Source organism: Pieris napi, chromosome 24, assembly GCF_905475465.1.
Source record: "Pieris napi chromosome 24, ilPieNapi1.2, whole genome shotgun sequence".
Lineage (NCBI taxonomy): Eukaryota > Metazoa > Arthropoda > Insecta > Lepidoptera > Pieridae > Pieris > Pieris napi.
The window spans coordinates 308,400-326,852 of NC_062257.1; the positions used below are offsets into that span (position 1 = coordinate 308,400).

The 18,453-nt window shown below is 36.6% G+C and overlaps 2 protein-coding genes and 1 long non-coding RNA gene across 3 annotated transcripts in view; 2 read left to right on the forward strand and 1 right to left on the reverse strand.

Moving 5' to 3' along the window:
• LOC125061939 (probable multidrug resistance-associated protein lethal(2)03659) overlaps nt 1-11,883 on the forward strand; it is a 45,870-nt gene extending 33,987 nt beyond the window's left edge. Inside the window, exons 24-28 of the mRNA XM_047667572.1 lie at nt 5,928-6,083; nt 6,903-7,023; nt 8,332-8,570; nt 10,907-11,047; nt 11,792-11,883. Of these exons, the coding sequence (XP_047523528.1) occupies nt 5,928-6,083; nt 6,903-7,023; nt 8,332-8,570; nt 10,907-11,047; nt 11,792-11,821 (687 nt within the window). The 3' untranslated portion in view covers nt 11,822-11,883. The remainder of the gene's footprint in view (nt 1-5,927; nt 6,084-6,902; nt 7,024-8,331; nt 8,571-10,906; nt 11,048-11,791) is intronic.
• Nucleotides 2,878-5,378, forward strand: LOC125061941. The gene is made up of 2 exons (XR_007119116.1): nt 2,878-4,128; nt 4,494-5,378. It is a non-coding gene; the product is annotated as an uncharacterized LOC125061941 (long non-coding RNA).
• Nucleotides 11,884-13,240: 1,357 nt separating the features above from the next.
• Nucleotides 13,241-18,453, reverse strand: part of LOC125061940 (exocyst complex component 2) — a 30,861-nt gene continuing 25,648 nt past the window's right edge. Inside the window, exon 18 of the mRNA XM_047667573.1 lies at nt 13,241-13,391. Coding sequence (XP_047523529.1) covers nt 13,307-13,391 — 85 coding nt within the window. The 3' untranslated portion in view covers nt 13,241-13,306. The remainder of the gene's footprint in view (nt 13,392-18,453) is intronic.

The following is an 18,453-nucleotide window of genomic DNA, read 5'->3' on the forward strand; positions in this document are numbered from 1 at the left end:
CAATGTCTTATAAAGAGTAACAACGTCAGATAAATCATCAGAACTTCCCTGTAACTGTGTACTAACGATTTGAAATTTTACGAGCACAGAGTTCCAAAGGCACAACATATTTTGATCTCTTTACTTTGATTTTTTTCGAGTTTTTGACAGATTTTTAGTGCCATCAATACTAAAATTTTCCATCTGCTTGTAGATCCAGTTCACAGTTTATTTAGTGTTTTGTCTCGGTCTAGTTGAAATATGCAGGAGGTGATGCTGGCGAAGACACGATTTCAGTGCGCCCGCGCCCCCCTAGATCGTCGCGCCCTAGGCTGCAGCCTAATTAGCCTAAGGGTTAATCAGGCCCTGGTCATGGTGAGAGAAGGCAACAGCAGGAAGTTGTCCATGCTTATTGACAAGGTGAGGAGAGGAAACAAAAATAAGATCCAAAAGTGACGGAGTAAAATCGGGGACTTTATGCGTAGCGTTAAGATATAAGTTTTGTAGGTTGTAAGAGTAAGTTAAAGAAAGGAGCCGTCTGGAGCGAGAATCATTTTTCAGCAGACATATGTTAAAGTCACCCATGACTATTGTGTTTTTATATAAGGGAGAAAATTGGTCAATGGTGTCTTCAAAGGAATCAAAGTAGTAGGGAATAGAAGACTCCCAGGAGAAGCTTAGAGTTGGATAGAAGAACTTCGATAAGGAGATGCTCGGCTGCATTGCTAGGTGGAGGCTGTGGCGATGAGTTAATGATGGAGAAGGGGATGTGAGAACGTAAAGTAAATTGCCACACCACCTCCACGCATGCCGAGTCGGTCATTTCTAATTAAATTGTAACCAGGAAGAGAGGAAAGGGAAGGATTGAACCAAGTTTCAGAAATAAGTATGGCATGGATGTCTTTAGAGGCCAACGTAAGCAGATCTGTGTGATGAGCTGGAACGCGATAAGGTAAGGTATCATTTAGGGTAGGCGTGGAGGAGTCAATGCTATGGAAGGAGTCACAATCGGACGATTCCAGAGATAAGAAATCAGAGTTATCACTACTGCAATCCATGATTAACAAAAGTATGATAATAAAAAAATAAAATAAAAACTAAAACTAATCTAAAAGTTAAATAAAATCTACACCAAAATCTAAACGCTTAAACTTTAAAAATAAAAAATAAAAAGAAATAAAAAAAGATGTTCTTACGATCGCACTCAACCGCTGATATGTAAGGATTAGTACAACAATAGGTATTACCAATTATATAGAAGTAGTGAACGGATAATATAGATATACACTGTAAAAATATCTTCTGTAAATCTTAAAGAGCTAAAGAGTCTAATTATAACTATTTCTAAAAACTGTTTAACAAGGAAATATGTATATCTAGAGGGTTTAATCTACAATATTAAGAATAAAGCATGTGCTACACGGTATCAAACGGCGGTTTGAAACGAAATAAAAGCGAGTTGCGCTTTTCGGCTACACGGCAGGGTTCACAACCGTACGATAATTATCGTACATTTGCGATAATTTCATAACTACGTACGATGTACGATGGTACATGACTATCGTACGCAGATTGTACGATAATTTCCAGTCTGATAAAAAAATTGATGATTACACAGATAGCCAAATAACAATTACAGTTTTTAGTGTCAGTGCCATCTATTGGCTTATTTTTCTATTAGGAACTTATGCTGTCACAAGGCAACTACAGCAGATGAACAAAGCGTTAATGTACAAACACAAAAACGCATCAGAATGCACAGCCAAAAAATTCACGATTTGTATGGTGACGCAGATTTGGAAGTCTTCGATAACATTTTAATACCTAACGAATTTTAAGTGATAAAAATAATATGCGATGTTTACGGACAATAGGTATATCACTTAGAGCGAACACCATATTGTTTAACGAGAAAATATAGCGTATTTTTGTTCCTCTTTGACGGAAGAGATTGAATTATTATTTTTTTCAATTTGAAAAACACAAGTTTACAAGATTTAAACTATAAATCATTTGCAACATTTTATTTTCACGTTTCATATGATTTTTTAAAGTATTTTTAGCCATTTTTCTGACTGTACGATAATTTATCGTATATGGATCACATATACGATAATTTAACGGCCCTGGTACGATAACTGCCTGGCTTCAGGTTGTGAACACTGCTACACGGTTTAAAACCAATAGTGTCCAAAATAACGTTGCGCTGATAAGACGTCTCCGGAGGGATGTGACATTCTGCATAAAAAATCGATTTTTTATTAATCGATTATTTTTTTAGCATGAAAAATCGATTAATAAATAATCGATTTTTTTTATTAATCGATTTTTTCCTTATATTTGAATCAATTTCAAAATAAACACCCTAAATTTTTTATTTTTCATGGTTTTTTAATTAAAAGTAAACAATAGAAATTATAAACACAAATTAACGTTTAAGAATAATCAAAATCGAAATTAACTAAATCTCGTTTTGATAGATTTTAGGTGAAATTTGATAAATGCTGAGTGCCTTTTCAGTAGCACATTGCGTTGGCCGTTTGGTCTATAATTTTTAATTTTTCCGCTAAAATATCCCACCCTTTCTTTTTCTGAGACGAGTCTTTATATGACTCGCATGATATATCCCAAAGACATGGCAATTCTCTGTATGATTCGAGCAATTCGGTAACTCGCGTGCGTCTACGCTCGCCGCCGCAGAACGACTGCCGAACGCGTGGTTTTAAACAAGCGGCTAGACGGTTTCAAACCAACGGTTTTGGTCGCGGTTTGCAACGCAAAGCGTGCTGCCAAGGTCATATCAAGGTTAAACGAAATTTGGCATAAAACAACTATCCACACGGTTTGAAACCAAAGTTTCAAACTGCCGTTTCATACCGTGTAGCGCATACTTAAGAATATTCAACTCCAGTACAACCACTTAACTAAGAGATATCAGCTGTGGCCCCACTCTAGGGCATTTTATAGGAAAGCTTCACAGACTACATTCATGAGTAAATATGTATATACAGTAATTTTCTAGTTAGTGCCTTAGTGGAAGTGACAGTTGACATACAGTGTGACAGACGACAGTGTCATTGAATCAAACAATTAGCTTCTATATTAAATAAACATTAAACACAATTAAACATAAAAATATAAGATAAATCACTTACAAATATTACCCACACAAGTTATTAAAACTAAATTAAACATCAAAAGTTGGTAATTGCATTATATTATAGAAAATTCAAAGTTATGCTAAGTGTGCAGTTCAGCAAGTAACAAAACATAATATGAAGTTGAAGTCACCCACTCGTAATCAGTTCTTTGCGATCTTCCTGGTTCGAGATTTTAACTTGGGTGTTGTTACCTTAGAATCGTAAGTAGATGCTGGAATGCTTGCAGGAGCCGTATCAACATCTTTCATTGAATTGACACGGCGACGCTCACCGTTAGCCCCAATAACATATATTTGGCCATTCCTGGTCCAACACTTGCTGATTCCGAAATGCCTTCTTGCAGCCATAAACAAATTATGCCTGGTTTTGGTCAGGAACTCGGATATGGTGATGCCGGTCCCCTTTAAACCAGACTTAGCCAACCAAATTTTGTCCTTGTCACAGTGTTCCCTTAGCTTAATTAGTACAGGGCGAGGCTTATCATCACCTTTTATGCCCACTCTGTGACACCGTTATATTAGGGCATTTGAGCAGAACGGATAACATGTTAGCAATTGGCCCTGGGTTCTCATCCTTAGACTCATTTATGCCATGTAACAACAAACACTTACGCCTGCTGCGCATTTCCTGCTCCTCATGCACCTTAAAAAGAATTTTCATTTGAGCCTGTAGATTCTTGAGACAGAACAGTACTGAGCTTTTGAATGCCTCAAACTCCCTAGTTAGTGGTGTTTGCTCGAGGGATGGAGACCTTTCCTGTGCTGCCAAGAGCCACTGCTGGAACTCATCCATTTTGGAGGACACCATTACAGACACATCCATCAATGACTTTTTTAGTTCTTCCATAATAATTAAATAGGTTGTTGGGAAATTAAAGAAGAGAAGATAAGAAAATTCTACTTTGGGATAATTATTGTTATCAGAAGGATATAATTAAGGAAAAATTAGCAATTCATATGCAATACCACACTAGTACATCACTAACAGTGTAAGTAATATAATTTGAGTTAAAAAACTATTTTTAATTAGCACAAAACACAGAGATACACCAATAAATACACTACCCACACAAATCAATATTTATATGTTTGGGGTTGTTTGCTTTAGAGTTGTTTGGTTGTGTTAAAATAAAACTCCCTAATTGTTTGTAGAGAAGATGTTAAGATGGTGATGATGAGTTGCCTTTTATTTTCAACTACATTTATACCAACAATTATAATACACTTAATACTAGTACTAACATGAACAAAAATAACAATACAATACAAATAAATAACAATACAAATAATAAACAAAAATTATAATACACTTAATACTAGTACTAGTAATAACATGTGGTGCCAATATGCGCAGGGTGTGTGGGCGATAAAAACGCGGCGCGGCGAAAAGTTGGTCCTTTTCTGCGCGCAGCCTTCGAAGCGTCCGAACGTGTTCTTTGAAATCGTAGGCTTACGATAACGCTAATAAACTGTTCTTGTCAGAACACATCACCGTTTCTTCACGACAACGTCAAGTAACTGTTCTTGTCAGAACACATCACCGTTTCTTCACGACAACGTCAAGTAACTGTTCTTGTCAGAACACATCACCGTTTCTTCACGACAACGTTAACAAACTGTTCTTGTCAGAACACATCACCGTTTCTTCACGACAACGTTAACAAACTGTTCTTGTCAGAACACATCACCGTTTCTTCACGACAACGTTAACAAACTGTTCTTGTCAGAACACATCACCGTTTCTTCACGACAACGTTAACTGTTCTTGTCAGAACACATCACCGTTTCTTCACGACAACGTTAACTGTTCTTGTCAGAACACATCACCGTTTCTTCACGACAACGTTAACAAACTGTTCTTGTCAGAACACATCACCGTTTCTTCACGACAACGTTAACAAACTGTTCTTGTCAGAACACATCACCGTTTCTTCACGACAACGTTAACAAACTGTTCTTGTCAGAACACATCACCGTTTCTTCACGACAACGTCAAGTAACTGTTCTTGTCAGAACACATCACCGTTTCTTCACGACAACGTTAACAAACTGTTCTTGTCAGAACACATCACCGTTTCTTCACGACAACGTTAACAAACTGTTCTTGTCAGAACACATCACCGTTTCTTCACGACAACGTTAACAAACTGTTCTTGTCAGAACACATCACCGTTTCTTCACGACAACGTTAACAAACTGTTCTTGTCAGAACACATCACCGTTTCTTCACGACAACGTTAACAAACTGTTCTTGTCAGAACACATCACTGTTTCTTCACGACAACGTTAACAAACTGTTCTTGTCAGAACACATCACTGTTTCTTCACGACAACGTTAACAAACTGTTCTTGTCAGAACACATCACCGTTTCTTCACGACAACGTTAACAAACTGTTCTTGTCAGAACACATCACCGTTTCTTCACGACAACGTTAACAAACTGTTCTTGTCAGAACACATCACTGTTTCTTCACGACAACGTTAACAAACTGTTCTTGTCAGAACACATCACCGTTTCTTCACGACAACGTTAACAAACTGTTCTTGTCAGAACACATCACCGTTTCTTCACGACAACGTTAACAAACTGTTCTTGTCAGAACACATCACCGTTTCTTCACGACAACGTTAACAAACTGTTCTTGTCAGAACACATCACTGTTTCTTCACGACAACGTTAACAAACTGTTCTTGTCAGAACACATCACTGTTTCTTCACGACAACGTTAACAAACTGTTCTTGTCAGAACACATCACTGTTTCTTCACGACTTCACCTATTTCACAGATAGGAATAGTAGGAAGAACTGGCGCTGGAAAATCGTCCATCATCCAAGCACTATTTCGCTTGGCGTATATCGAAGGGATTATTGCTATCGATGGTGTGGACATCACCACTATCAAACTAGACTCCTTGAGGCAGAAGATTTCCATTATTCCCCAGGTACTGTTCAACTAATTATTATTTTTTTTATAGAACTGGATACCACCAGATAAGAGATGTCATGATGTCACGCAAGACCGTTGCCTTTTAATAATTGGTACGCTCTTTTGAAGAACCCTAAATCAAATCGGTTCGAAAATTCTTCAGTGGGCAGCTGGTTCCACATAGAGGCGTGGCAAAAACTGCCTTAAAAACGCTCAGTTGTGGAACGGCGGACGTCGAGGTGATACGGATGGTATTTTTTTTCTGCCTTGATGTCCGATGAAACAGCTGCAGTATTAATCTGAAATATGTCAAATGCAATAGAGGATGCAATGTTTTGGAAATCAATTTCGTTTTGATGGCCGATAACCTAAAAAAATATAATTAATATTAATTAGCTTTTAAACAGAGGCGTAACAATAGGGTGGCAAAATGCCACGGGTCCCAAGAGGGCCCCTGCCCAAGAGATATTATGTTCTATGGATGAATGTGAAGTGTTTAAAAAGCATTGGGCTAGCGTGGGGACTACGGACCATTCCTTCTCGCCTAAGAAAGGAAGCCTATGGCCATTAGTGGGCCATACACAACGTGTAATTGAGTACGCTGAAAATCTCAAAGTTTATTGAAATTAAGCTGAGTAGGGATGATTTTTACTGATAGGGCCCATCAAAAGAATTTGCCACGGGCCCCAGATGGTATAGTTACTGCTTTTAAACTATCACAAAGGTGAACCGATAGCCTTCACAATTGAACGCACTGTCTTTTTACATTTTCCTAATTAATTCATCTATCATAAATAAAATGCACTTGAACTTGTGATTTTGGTAATGGTCCCAGGAGCCAGTATTATTCAGCGGGACTTTGCGAAGGAATCTGGACCCGTTTGATGAGTACCCAGCTGAAGTATTGCTCGCGGCGCTGTATAATGTCGAACTCCTGTCTGATGAGGGGGATGTTGGTACGAACAGGAATACTTGAAATATACTGAGATGAGTTTTATTGAGGAAAAAGTTAATTTTTATTATTATGTATAATTATTTCATTGGCAATGTTGGCCTAGTGGCTACAGCGTGAAACTCATTCCTAAGGTCGTATGTTCGATTCCGGCTGTGCACCGATGGACTTTATGTCTATGAGCGCATTAAACACTCGCTCGTACGAAGGAAAATATCGTGAGGAAACGGGCTTGTTATACCCAAAGTCGATGGCGTCTGTCAGGCACCTGAGGCTGAGGCATGAAACAGATACAAAAATCTGAGGCCCAGAGCTAAAAAGGTGGCCACTGATTTTTACTTATTAAGCTATAATTCCTTCAAGACGTGTAGAGCAGTGTGTAGTAGTTAAAGGTCCGTACAATATAATAATCTTTTAAAACAAAATAATTAACAATGGAGGGATTCTTATTAATTTTCGTCCGTTCGTCGTCTTTGATTTCATTTTTTTTTCGACTTGTGAGAAAGGAAAGGTACTGTTCCTCCAACTTAAAATCTTATCCCCTCTCTAAAAAAAAAACTCTGCTTATATTCTTTTACGGTTGGCGCCATTTTCCAAAAATGTTCTTTGCTAGTTTAGTTTTTTGTTATATTATATTAAATATACATGAACAATCATACGAAATTAATAATAGTTTGTCTCAAACAGTAAATAAATATGCAACCTAAAACTTCTCCAGTATAAAAAAAACTGTACCAATTTCAATGTATAGTGAATTATAACTTTTATAAGAAATAAAATGATTCGTTTTTCGCAACTGTATTAAAAATAGTTGTTCAGTACACGTGCGGAACCGTCATTGCAAATTGTTCCGAATGTCAACCCTCACTTTCGGCTACGCCGGAACTCTTTGCAATGACAGGCTTTCCGCACTCGTACTAATACTAGCTGACCCGGCAAACGTTGTTTTGCCATGTATATTATTTTCAAGGAAACGTTTTTAGTTCAATGAAAATAACTATCTATAAAAAATAGGGGTTAATCGTAGAGGGGTGAAAATTAAGGTTGTATCTATTATTTTAATGCTACATATAAAAATTACTTATCACTTAGGGGTTTGAAAGATAGCTAGTAGCCGATTCTCAGACTTACTGAATATGCATAAAAAAATTCATAAGAATCGGTCAAGCCGTTTCGGAGGAGTATGGGAACGAACATTGTAACACGAGAATTTTATATATAAGAAGATATCCTTAGCGGCCGGAAGCTTCGATAGCGGGTTTAAGGGTATGACGTCAGAGCAGTGATTTGTTATGTGAATCAAAACCTACAGAGGCGTTAAACAAGCAAGTATCGGAGTGTGGAGCCAACTTCAGCGTGGGTGAGCGCCAACTCGTGTGCCTCGCCCGGGCTATCGTCAACGATGACAAGATTCTGTTGCTCGACGAGGCCACGGCGAACGTGGACGCTCAGACGGACGCCCTGATCCAATCGGCCATACGGGACCACTTCAAGGCGTGCACGGTGATCACTGTGGCACATCGGCTGAACACTGTCGTCGACTCCGATAAGGTAGGATCCAATTTAATGCTGGTTCACACATATTTTTGACGCGAAAGATATATTTGAAAATTCAAATTTTTTTTTATTTTTTTTTTATAGACAATTCACACCAATTGACCTAGTCCCATGCTAAGCTGGTGAAGCTTGTGTTATGGGTTCTAGGCAACGGATATACATATATATTATAGATAGATAGACATATAAATACATATTTAAACACCCAAGACCTAAGCACAACACCAAACGCTCATCGCATCGATGTTCGTCTCAGCCGGGGATCAAACCCGGGACCCATGGATTCGCAGTCAGGCGTACTAACCACTAGACCAATGAGTCGTCAAATTATATATAAATATTAAAAACAACTTTTCAATCTTAGCCACTGGGGCCTTTGGGCGTATAACATATTAAAAAAATAAAAACGTGTGGCACTCGGGGACTGCCGCGGTAAAGCGTATTGCATAGCATTTTTGAAGTTATACTTCTTTAGACGCGTTATGAAAAATTGATGAGGGCGAAATTTTTGATGCGCGCGCAGCGTTACACAAAATGAACAGAATGAAGTTGCCCACGGAAGATGTAGGGCATTGGACATAATTTAAAAACAACATTCGTAGAATTTATGTTACACTTAATGTTAGAGAATAAGAATAAATATTTATTTATTTAATTTTTCAAATGTAAACTGAACTTTATTGACTATAATGACTCCTTTTCCAGTCTTTGATTATTTAATTGTAATTAATTATTTGCATTCAATCAAAAACTATTTTTAATAATGCCAAAGAAGTATAACTTCTTACGCGCGTACATAAGTACACGCACCCTTTTTTTTATTAAGTATTTTAAAACCAAATTTTACTTGTCTTTCCGTTATAATCATATTATCGAAGGTAGTTCAGTTCATTCGTAATGTTTAAAAGTAAATAATAATTCAAAGTTCGAAAGTTCTATCAACAATCATGCATAGTCCAATTTCTGTATAAACCAAATAGAAATTTAAAATAGGAAGTTTTTTGTCAGTTCTTTTCCCGCACCTACGCTTGATTTCGGACCTGGTAGCAGGTACCTATATGTTAAATTGGTAGAAAGAAGTCGTGGTTGCGGAACATACGACACTAGACCGGCATCAAATCCGCCGAAGATCTGTTCAGACTAGCGCAAGATACACGGCAATTCAAGTTTCTAAAAGCCAAACTTTAGCAATAAAGTGTTAAGTGGCACCAGAAGAAGAAGTATATGTTAATTCAGATCTTCTTTTTTCATTCTTAATTCAATAAGTGCGCAGGAACCAATATGAAGCAAAATTAGTGAAATTATGAATAAATGTCACAAAATATTTATTTATTTTCCTTATTTCCTATTTTTACAGTAACTTAATACTAATACAATTGAAAACTATACTAAAAACTAAGTAAAACTTAAAATCCTAACCTTTTTATAACTTACTAGCCGTTTCGCGTCCGCTTTGCTGGACGAATTAAAATAAATTTTATGTTTCATTATTTTATTTTTTTTCATATTTTTATTATTCTTCTTTTTAACTTCCCGCTAAGAAAATTGAAATATTTCGAAAATCGAGTTTTTAACAGATGTTGACGTTTAGAGGTTCTAGGAAGCCTCCCCGAATGTTTCCGCGGTGAAGTCCGTATGTATAAATTTTCATAAAAGTAAAACAGCAATAAAAAAATGAAGGAACGTTGGAATTTAAAAAATAAATAGCCATAAACCATCAAGGAAAAATTTCGCATCGAATGGCAGTAGTTTCTGTTTCATACGATCAGTGGTTTAGGCGTGAAGGAGCCTCAAACGAAGACCATTTTTATTTTATATATATAGATTATAAATAATGCAATTCTTGTGCAACTAAATATACCCGTCTCACAAGCAATAGTGTTTAGGGTGCGCAAGGCACGCGTAAATGGTGCTTCTCTGAGTAAGTTCGTACGCGCCCGAAGCACTGCCAGCAATTGCGACCGCTTACCTTACATAATATATTATATACTAGCAGACCGGCCAAGCGTTGCTGTGGCTAAGGTTTTTGTTATATTACATAGTAGTAAACTATTCAAGGGAAACGGTAGGAGAACTTATGTGAAAGGTAGATAGCTTATGAGAAACGTTGGTACTTTTAACACAGCGCCATCTGTTAGAATTGTATCAAAAAATAAACTAATAATTTGCAATATTGCGGGTATAAATTGATATGTTAGCTATCCTATCTTTTAAGTTGGATCAAACTACACACGGTGTGCAAATTTGATTGATATCGGTTCGGTAGTTTAGGAGTCCATAGCGGACAAACAACGTGACACGTAATTTATATATATTAATATGATTAACAGATTCTAGTCCTGGACGCCGGTCATGTCATGGAGTTCGATCACCCCCACATCCTCTTACAGAATAGGAAAGGCTATTTCAGGAAAATGGTGGCCGAAACCGGACCCGCCATGACACAGCTCCTACACAGGCAGGCCGCGGAGGTAACCTCTCTTAATAATACTATATCAACTAGCTTTTATTTTTCGTCAATTATTTTGGTGCAATTGTTCCATAAATATATGTATATGTGAAACTTCTATTTCCTGGATATTTGTTTAGCAACCTTATAAGATTTTATTTATATTTGTTTAGCAACTTGCAAACAATTTTTTTCGTAAAGGATCAAATATCTGGGCGTGTTTTATGTGATTTCGCTTAAGTCACAAGACTTAATTTCTTAGCTAGCTAATATTTATAGTTTTTAGCTAATATTGATAATTTTTCTTTGCATGTAGGTTAAATTAGCCTCTAAATAATTAAAGTTTTGTCGAAAATCAAATCTAGAAACTCTGAGTTCATCTTGAATATTGTTTAAAAATAAAATAAATCAGTGGTGCTACAACCTTTTTCTGTATCTGTTTTATGATCATTTGTGAATCTATTAGGCATGTAGGTGATCAGCCTCCAGTGCCTGACAAACGCCGTCGACTTTTTGGGTCTAAGGCAAGCCGGTTTACTTACGATGTTTTCACTCACCGGTCAAGCGAAAGTTAAGTGCGCACATAGGAAGTCCATTGGTGCACAGCCGGGGATCGAACCTACGACCTCAGGGATGAGAGCCGCACGCTGAAGCTACTAGGCCAACACTGCCTTTCTTGAATATTTTCGTTTAAATATCGTATTTAGTTGAATATTGTTTAATATTTTAAAATTCAATCTCAATCTAAAATAATCTATGTTTTCAGAGTTATCAAAACAAGACAGCGGAGGAATAAAACAAATTTTTTGTGAATTATTTATTAAATAAAATTAAATTAAATACATTTTTATTTATAAATATTATTATTATTAATACTTAAGGTATATTGGAAATTGTTTCTGGTTATCCCGGGGTCGTGCGTTCGAATCCCAGTTACGCAGTTATTTTTGCTCGTATCGTCAGGAATTTTACCCTTTGTCAAATCCTATACGGTTTTGTTATACCCAATGGACGCGTGACACAGACGGCTTATCACCTACTTAATGCCACGCAAAAAAATGTGTATGTAGGTACTTTTGTACAAGCGTTAGAAGTTATACTTCTTTGGCGTAACAAGATAAAAAAAAAATCAAAAATTTATTCTACCTTTGTACTCGGAGAAAACCCGACACTAGCAATATAATAAAAGTATTTAATACATAGAAAGTTTTATTATAACGCATTATCTAGTAAATAAAATTTATTTAAATATCGCAAAAAAATTATTTTTACATAATTAAAGAAATGTATACATATTTATTTTAGCATGCAACTTATACATATCGATATTTACTATTTAATTCATATCCATTGGTTGGAGTTTATTAGATGTGAGTTACCAGAGGCTTATGATAGTTAAAGTATGATACAAATATTCTTGTACAAACATTGTCTAGATATCATACAAATACAGCATCAGCAGAATTAAAAAAAACTAATATGTTAAAGCCGCGTATCGACTACGCGCTCCAAGAGGGCGAACATTGGCGCGCGCAATGGATACCACTTTGGAACGCGCGCCAATGTGTTCGTTGGAGCGCCCGAACGCGGAGCGGTCCGTTCCGACGAGTGTCGGTTTTTTAGCACGCATCAATCGTGGCGCGCGCGCCAGTTGGGACAAACATATCGTATTTTTTTGTGTTTGTTGCGCTCCCAATTATGGATAACCAAAGTTGCCGTAAATTAATACAACTGTATGGTACAAAAGATCTACTGTGGAATAGCAAAAGTTCTTCGTATCATAATAAATCGCTAAGAGAAGATGCTTGGAGAGAAATCAGTAGTGAAATGAGAGTCCCTATGCCGTATTTAAAGAAAAAAATGACTGTGCTCCTATCATCGTACAGAAGAGAAAAATTGAGAGTATCTAAAAGCCAAGCTGACTGGCTTCCATGATGAAGGGTCGAACACTGGAACAGTTGCCACGCGCGCCAGGCGCGCTTAGTTGATATACTTCAAATATTTGGAACGCGTTTCACGGAACGCACTCTCGGAGCGGTCATTCATGGTGCGCGCGCCAGGAGCGCTTAATCGATACCCAGCTTTACTATAGCTAACTTTAGGGTGTCGAATTTTTGTGACGGTGTGCGGGCGCATCGTAAAAATTTATGCTCATTATTTTTCCCTAACGCGCCAAAAGAAGTATAACTTCAAAAATAATTCCATAGGATGTGACTGTAAAGTGATTCGATCTTTATTATTTGGTATTAAGGTACATTTTGGTAAACAATAAATAAATAGTTCAAATAGTCTCGACATTACAATTGAGACAGGCCAATTGCAGTTCCATTCTCTTCTTGAATCCTTGGATTAGATTATCCATTCTTCTGTAACAAAGAGAAATTTATTTCACCACAAAGTACCAAACCAATTTAGATTTAGACTGTTACATGAGATAATTCATTCCTCTTCCCCCCGGATCGCCATAAGGTGTAGACGTGCTGAGTGCTTTATTTTTATTTGTATTTTAATTTTAATAAATTCAAATCGAAAAATAAATATAACTGTCTACTAGGAGAACATAAACAAAGTGAAGTGTAGTCAAGCAACCATCTAATTACTACGTGCGCTCCTGGTACTGCGCCCGATCACCCCACTATCGAAGGTATTGATCCCACTCAATATTAATCTTATCGAATCCCCTAAAGCTGTGAATTTACGCCACGCCCACATCCCTACCAGCGTCACACTCGTGCCCCGCTTACCACCACTACCTGCGTCCTGCGCCCGCGCTGATTGCAACAGGTGACTGTGGCCACGCCCACTAATTATCTATTGGCCTATTTACCTTGAGCCATCGGGAACTTCTTATCGGACATTCCATTGTTTAGTGCATTCACATTTTTTGCAAACATCTGCTTGTACTATCGAATAGACAACTGTTAAACTCATTATAATAAAGGATGAATCCTATTGGAGATAAGTCACTATCTGAATCTGCCATTGATCAAATTGGTATGGAAATGGAACAAATCACTCCTCCCAACTATGTGGCCTTGAGAAACAAGAGAAGAAGAGAAGATGATACGAATGTGGACCGATTTGACGTTTTTAGAGAAGAGATAAAAACACTCATTTTAACAATGTTTAAATCGCAAGAAAGTGGCTCCAAAAAGCTTGAATCCACTCTTACCGAAATAAGTAAGACAAACACAAATATCCAGACAACTATGTCCTTCCTCGCTGAACAGAATGTAGAACTTAAAAAGAAGTTAGAACTTCTCGAAATAGAAAGGAAAAAGGACAAGGAACATATTTCTATTTTGGAGGGACAGCTAGAAGACTTAAAAAGAGATAGATTGAAGAATAACATTGAAATAAAAAATGCACCCAAGGCTGATAAGGAAACAAAAGAAGACCTTATAATTATGACCTTAGAGTTGGCTAAATCAGTCAACTGTCAGTTGAGTGAAAAAGACATTAATGATATTTACAGGATAAGATTTAAGAGGGAGGGAAATGCTAGTTCCCCTATAATAGTTGAATTAAGCACTACCTTATTAAAAATGAAGTTTCTACAGGCCTGTAAAACATACAACTTGAAGAACAAGGATAAATTACGAGCTAAACACCTAGGATTAAAATCACAAGGTCAAGAAAATATCCCTGTCTACGTAGCAGAACAGCTGACCGCCTCCAGGGCTCGGCTGTACTTCCTTGCTAGAGATCTAATGAGATCAAAATCTTATAAGTTTTGCTGGACTTCCTATGGCCGTGTCTACGTCAGAAAATCTGAAAATTCACCCATTATCACTATAAATAATGAAGCAATCGTCCAAAAACTACTAGGAGAGCAATGACTAGACTTAATTCTTGAACCTTGTTATCTCTCTCTGTCTTTGCTTGCTCGGCCCATTTTATATTTTTGTTTTACCATATTATGTTATTTCATACTAGTTTTACATATTGCCCCAATAACACCCAAACCACATCTTTTTAACTACATAGTAAAATATCTTATGTTATTCTTTTATCAAATTTTGTTCCCGATTGTACACACATTACTCATTACTACTACCAAGACACATAAATACTTTATTAACAAAGGCTTGGATTCGGCCCTACACTACTACACACACACCTTCTCCAAACATATTCACACATTATCAGTACGCGATACTTTCATAATAAGTAGACTATTTAACACACTTCATAACCAACAAGCTAATAAAATGAATGGTTTATTTAAAATTCCATCCAATTATGGATAACGTAATCTCATTGATAACAGAAATTGACAATAGTGAGGTGGCTAATTCTAGCTTATGTGATGTTCATGACATATGTAACCAATCCCCTAAATTTCATAAAAATGATTTAAAAATAATTTCTCAGAATATTGTGTCGGTATACAGCAAGTTAGATGATTTCCAACTCACCCTTGCCCAGCTTAATTTTGAAGCAGATTTGATAATTTTAACTGAATGTAGAATAGATAGTGATAAACCAATACCCCAAATGGAGAACTACACTTCTTATTCGACTACAAACCATATAAACCAATGTGATGGTGTTGTTATCTATGTTTCTAGAAAACACAGTGTCAATGTCAAAGAAATTATTCTAACACATGCATCCTGCCTCCAAATTTTATTTTGTGGAGTTACCGTGCTAGGAATATACCGGTCCCCTTCACATACTAATTCCGAGCCCTTCACGGACTCATTAGACCGACATTTAACATCTTTGAAAAATTGTATTAATTTAATTATAACCGGGGATATTAACATTAACCTGATTGACAGAAATGATGCTCCGCAGCAGGAGCGTAATAACCGGCTTTACTATTTAAACATGCTGGCTATGCACGGCTTGCTACCTGGCCATGTACTACCTACACGGTATGGTAATTGTCTGGATCACTTTATGCTGAGACTAGACAAAAATAAACATTCCGCAAATATAAATGTAATAAATACTTCTGTCACTGATCACTCCACCATATTCTTAAGGCTCTCCAATATACCAAAGTCAGGTGCTTCCACTAAGACAAAAACATTCATTGATTACGATAAGGCGATAGCTACTCTAAGAGATAGCACATTAGTGGCTGACTTAACTTCATTAAACAACCCCAACATGATTATAGAGCTCTTACTAAGTAAAATAAGACAAACCTTAGATTTACATACAGTCACTAAGATCATTACATGCAAATATCGTGTAGTTAAGCCATGGATGACTTTGGGCATTCTACGATGTGTCAGAAATAGGAATAACATGCAGAAAAAGCTAAAATTAGACCCTGATAATGAAATTTTAAAAATAACTTACCGTAGATATCGAAATTATTGTAATAAATTAATCAGAAACCTAAAAAGAAATTATAATAAACAGCAACTAATTCTAAATAAAAACAACTCAAAAAAATTATGGCAAACTGTCAACAATATTACAAATCGGAATAAAAATAAAAGCGACAATTACGAACTGCTCCACTGTAAAGAAACAGCACAAGAGTCTATAGATCATTGTAATCAATATTTTACCCAAGTTGGCAAATCACTAGCAGAAGGTATCCTTGCACAACAACCCGCATACAATTGTTCTGACAAAACTACTTCGAATTATCCTCACTTAACTTCATTTGTATTAAGAGATACTGACAATGATGAGGTTCTTAATGTCCTGATGGGGTTAAAATCAAATAGTGCTCCAGGCTGGGATGGCATTTCTACCCAATTCTTAAAGCTAACTGCTGATATAATTGTCCCTATTATTGTTCATTTGATCAATCTATGCTTTGCTCAAGGTGTCTTTCCAGATGCACTGAAAATCGCTGTAGTTACCCCAGTGTACAAAGGAGATGATAAAACGGATATAAGCAATTACAGGCCTATTTCTGTTTTACCACCTATTGCCAAAATACTGGAGAAAATAATTAATAAACGTTTAATGAACTACCTTAATACATTTAATATCCTCTCCCCAAGTCAATATGGCTTTAGACGGGATTTATCGACAGAAGATGCCGTGTTGGATCTCACATCGCTTATTACTAATGCTGTGGATAAAAACAAAAAATGTGCTGCAGTGTTTTTGGATATGAAAAAGGCATTTGACTCAGTATCAATTACAGACCTTATCGACAAGTTGGAGAAAATAGGCATAAGAGGAATTCCCTTGAAATTATTCAAAGACTATTTATGCAATCGAAAACAGAGTGTAAAAATAGGAAAACACCAAAGTGAACAATGTGAAATCACCTTCGGAGTTCCGCAAGGAAGTGTATTGGGGCCCACTCTATTCCTTGTATATATTAATAATTTATGTAACATGGATATAGAAGAGGGAACAATGTTCACTTATGCTGACGACACTGCTGTCGTTTTTGTAGCTGACACCTGGGAGGCTGTTAAAAATAATTCCCAAAAGGGCCTTGCAAGAATAGCTAAGTGGCTCAGCGATAACCTTTTGACCCTCAATACCTCTAAAACTAACTATGTATGCTTCTCCAATTATAACTCCTCTCAACCACCTCCGACGTTTGCTATTCAAATACATACTTGTGGCTCACCTCATTCTATAATATGCTCATGCGATTTTATTAAGCGGCAAAACTGCGTAAGATACCTGGGTACTATGGTAGACCAACGCCTATCATGGCGCGATCATATAGAGCTAGTTATGGCTAGAGTAAGAAAACTCATATGGTTATTTAAAAATCTAAGACACGTAGCTGACTCGGCCCTCCTAAAACAAATTTATACTGCTCTTGCGCAGTCAATATTAATATACTGCATTCCGGCCTGGGGTGGTGCCATTAAAATAAAATTCCTGGAACTGGAGAGAGCACAAAGGTCACTACTCAAAGTTATCCATTTTAAGCCATACAGATTCCCTACGGAAATGTTATATGCGGTTAGCGATCTTCTGTCAGTACGTAAGTTGTATGTACTGCAAACTACTCTTAGAACCCATCGACATATTGGATATGATCCTAGTATTTTGAACAGACGTAGAAGGCATAATGTGGCACCTTTACCAACTTTTAAAACTAAATATGCTCATAGACAGTACTGCTACCAGTCTGCTAACTTATATAATAAATTAAACAAGGAATTAAATCTATATAATATGAATAAATATAAATGTAAAATAACTATAAATTGTTGGTTAAAAACTCAAACCTATGAAGAAGTTGAATCTATTATCTAAGAATTACTATTCTAAAGTCTACTTTTATCTTACACTCTAAAAGAACACACACACTCAAACATATGATACAGACATATACACACTCACTCACACACACTTACACTCTCACACATCAACATACACTTAACTGAATACAACGAACACCCCTCAATTTATCACTCATACACGATGCATCTTTTAACTTGTATAAATATTGTTTTGTTTTTGTAATATTATTCCCTTTTGTCTAAA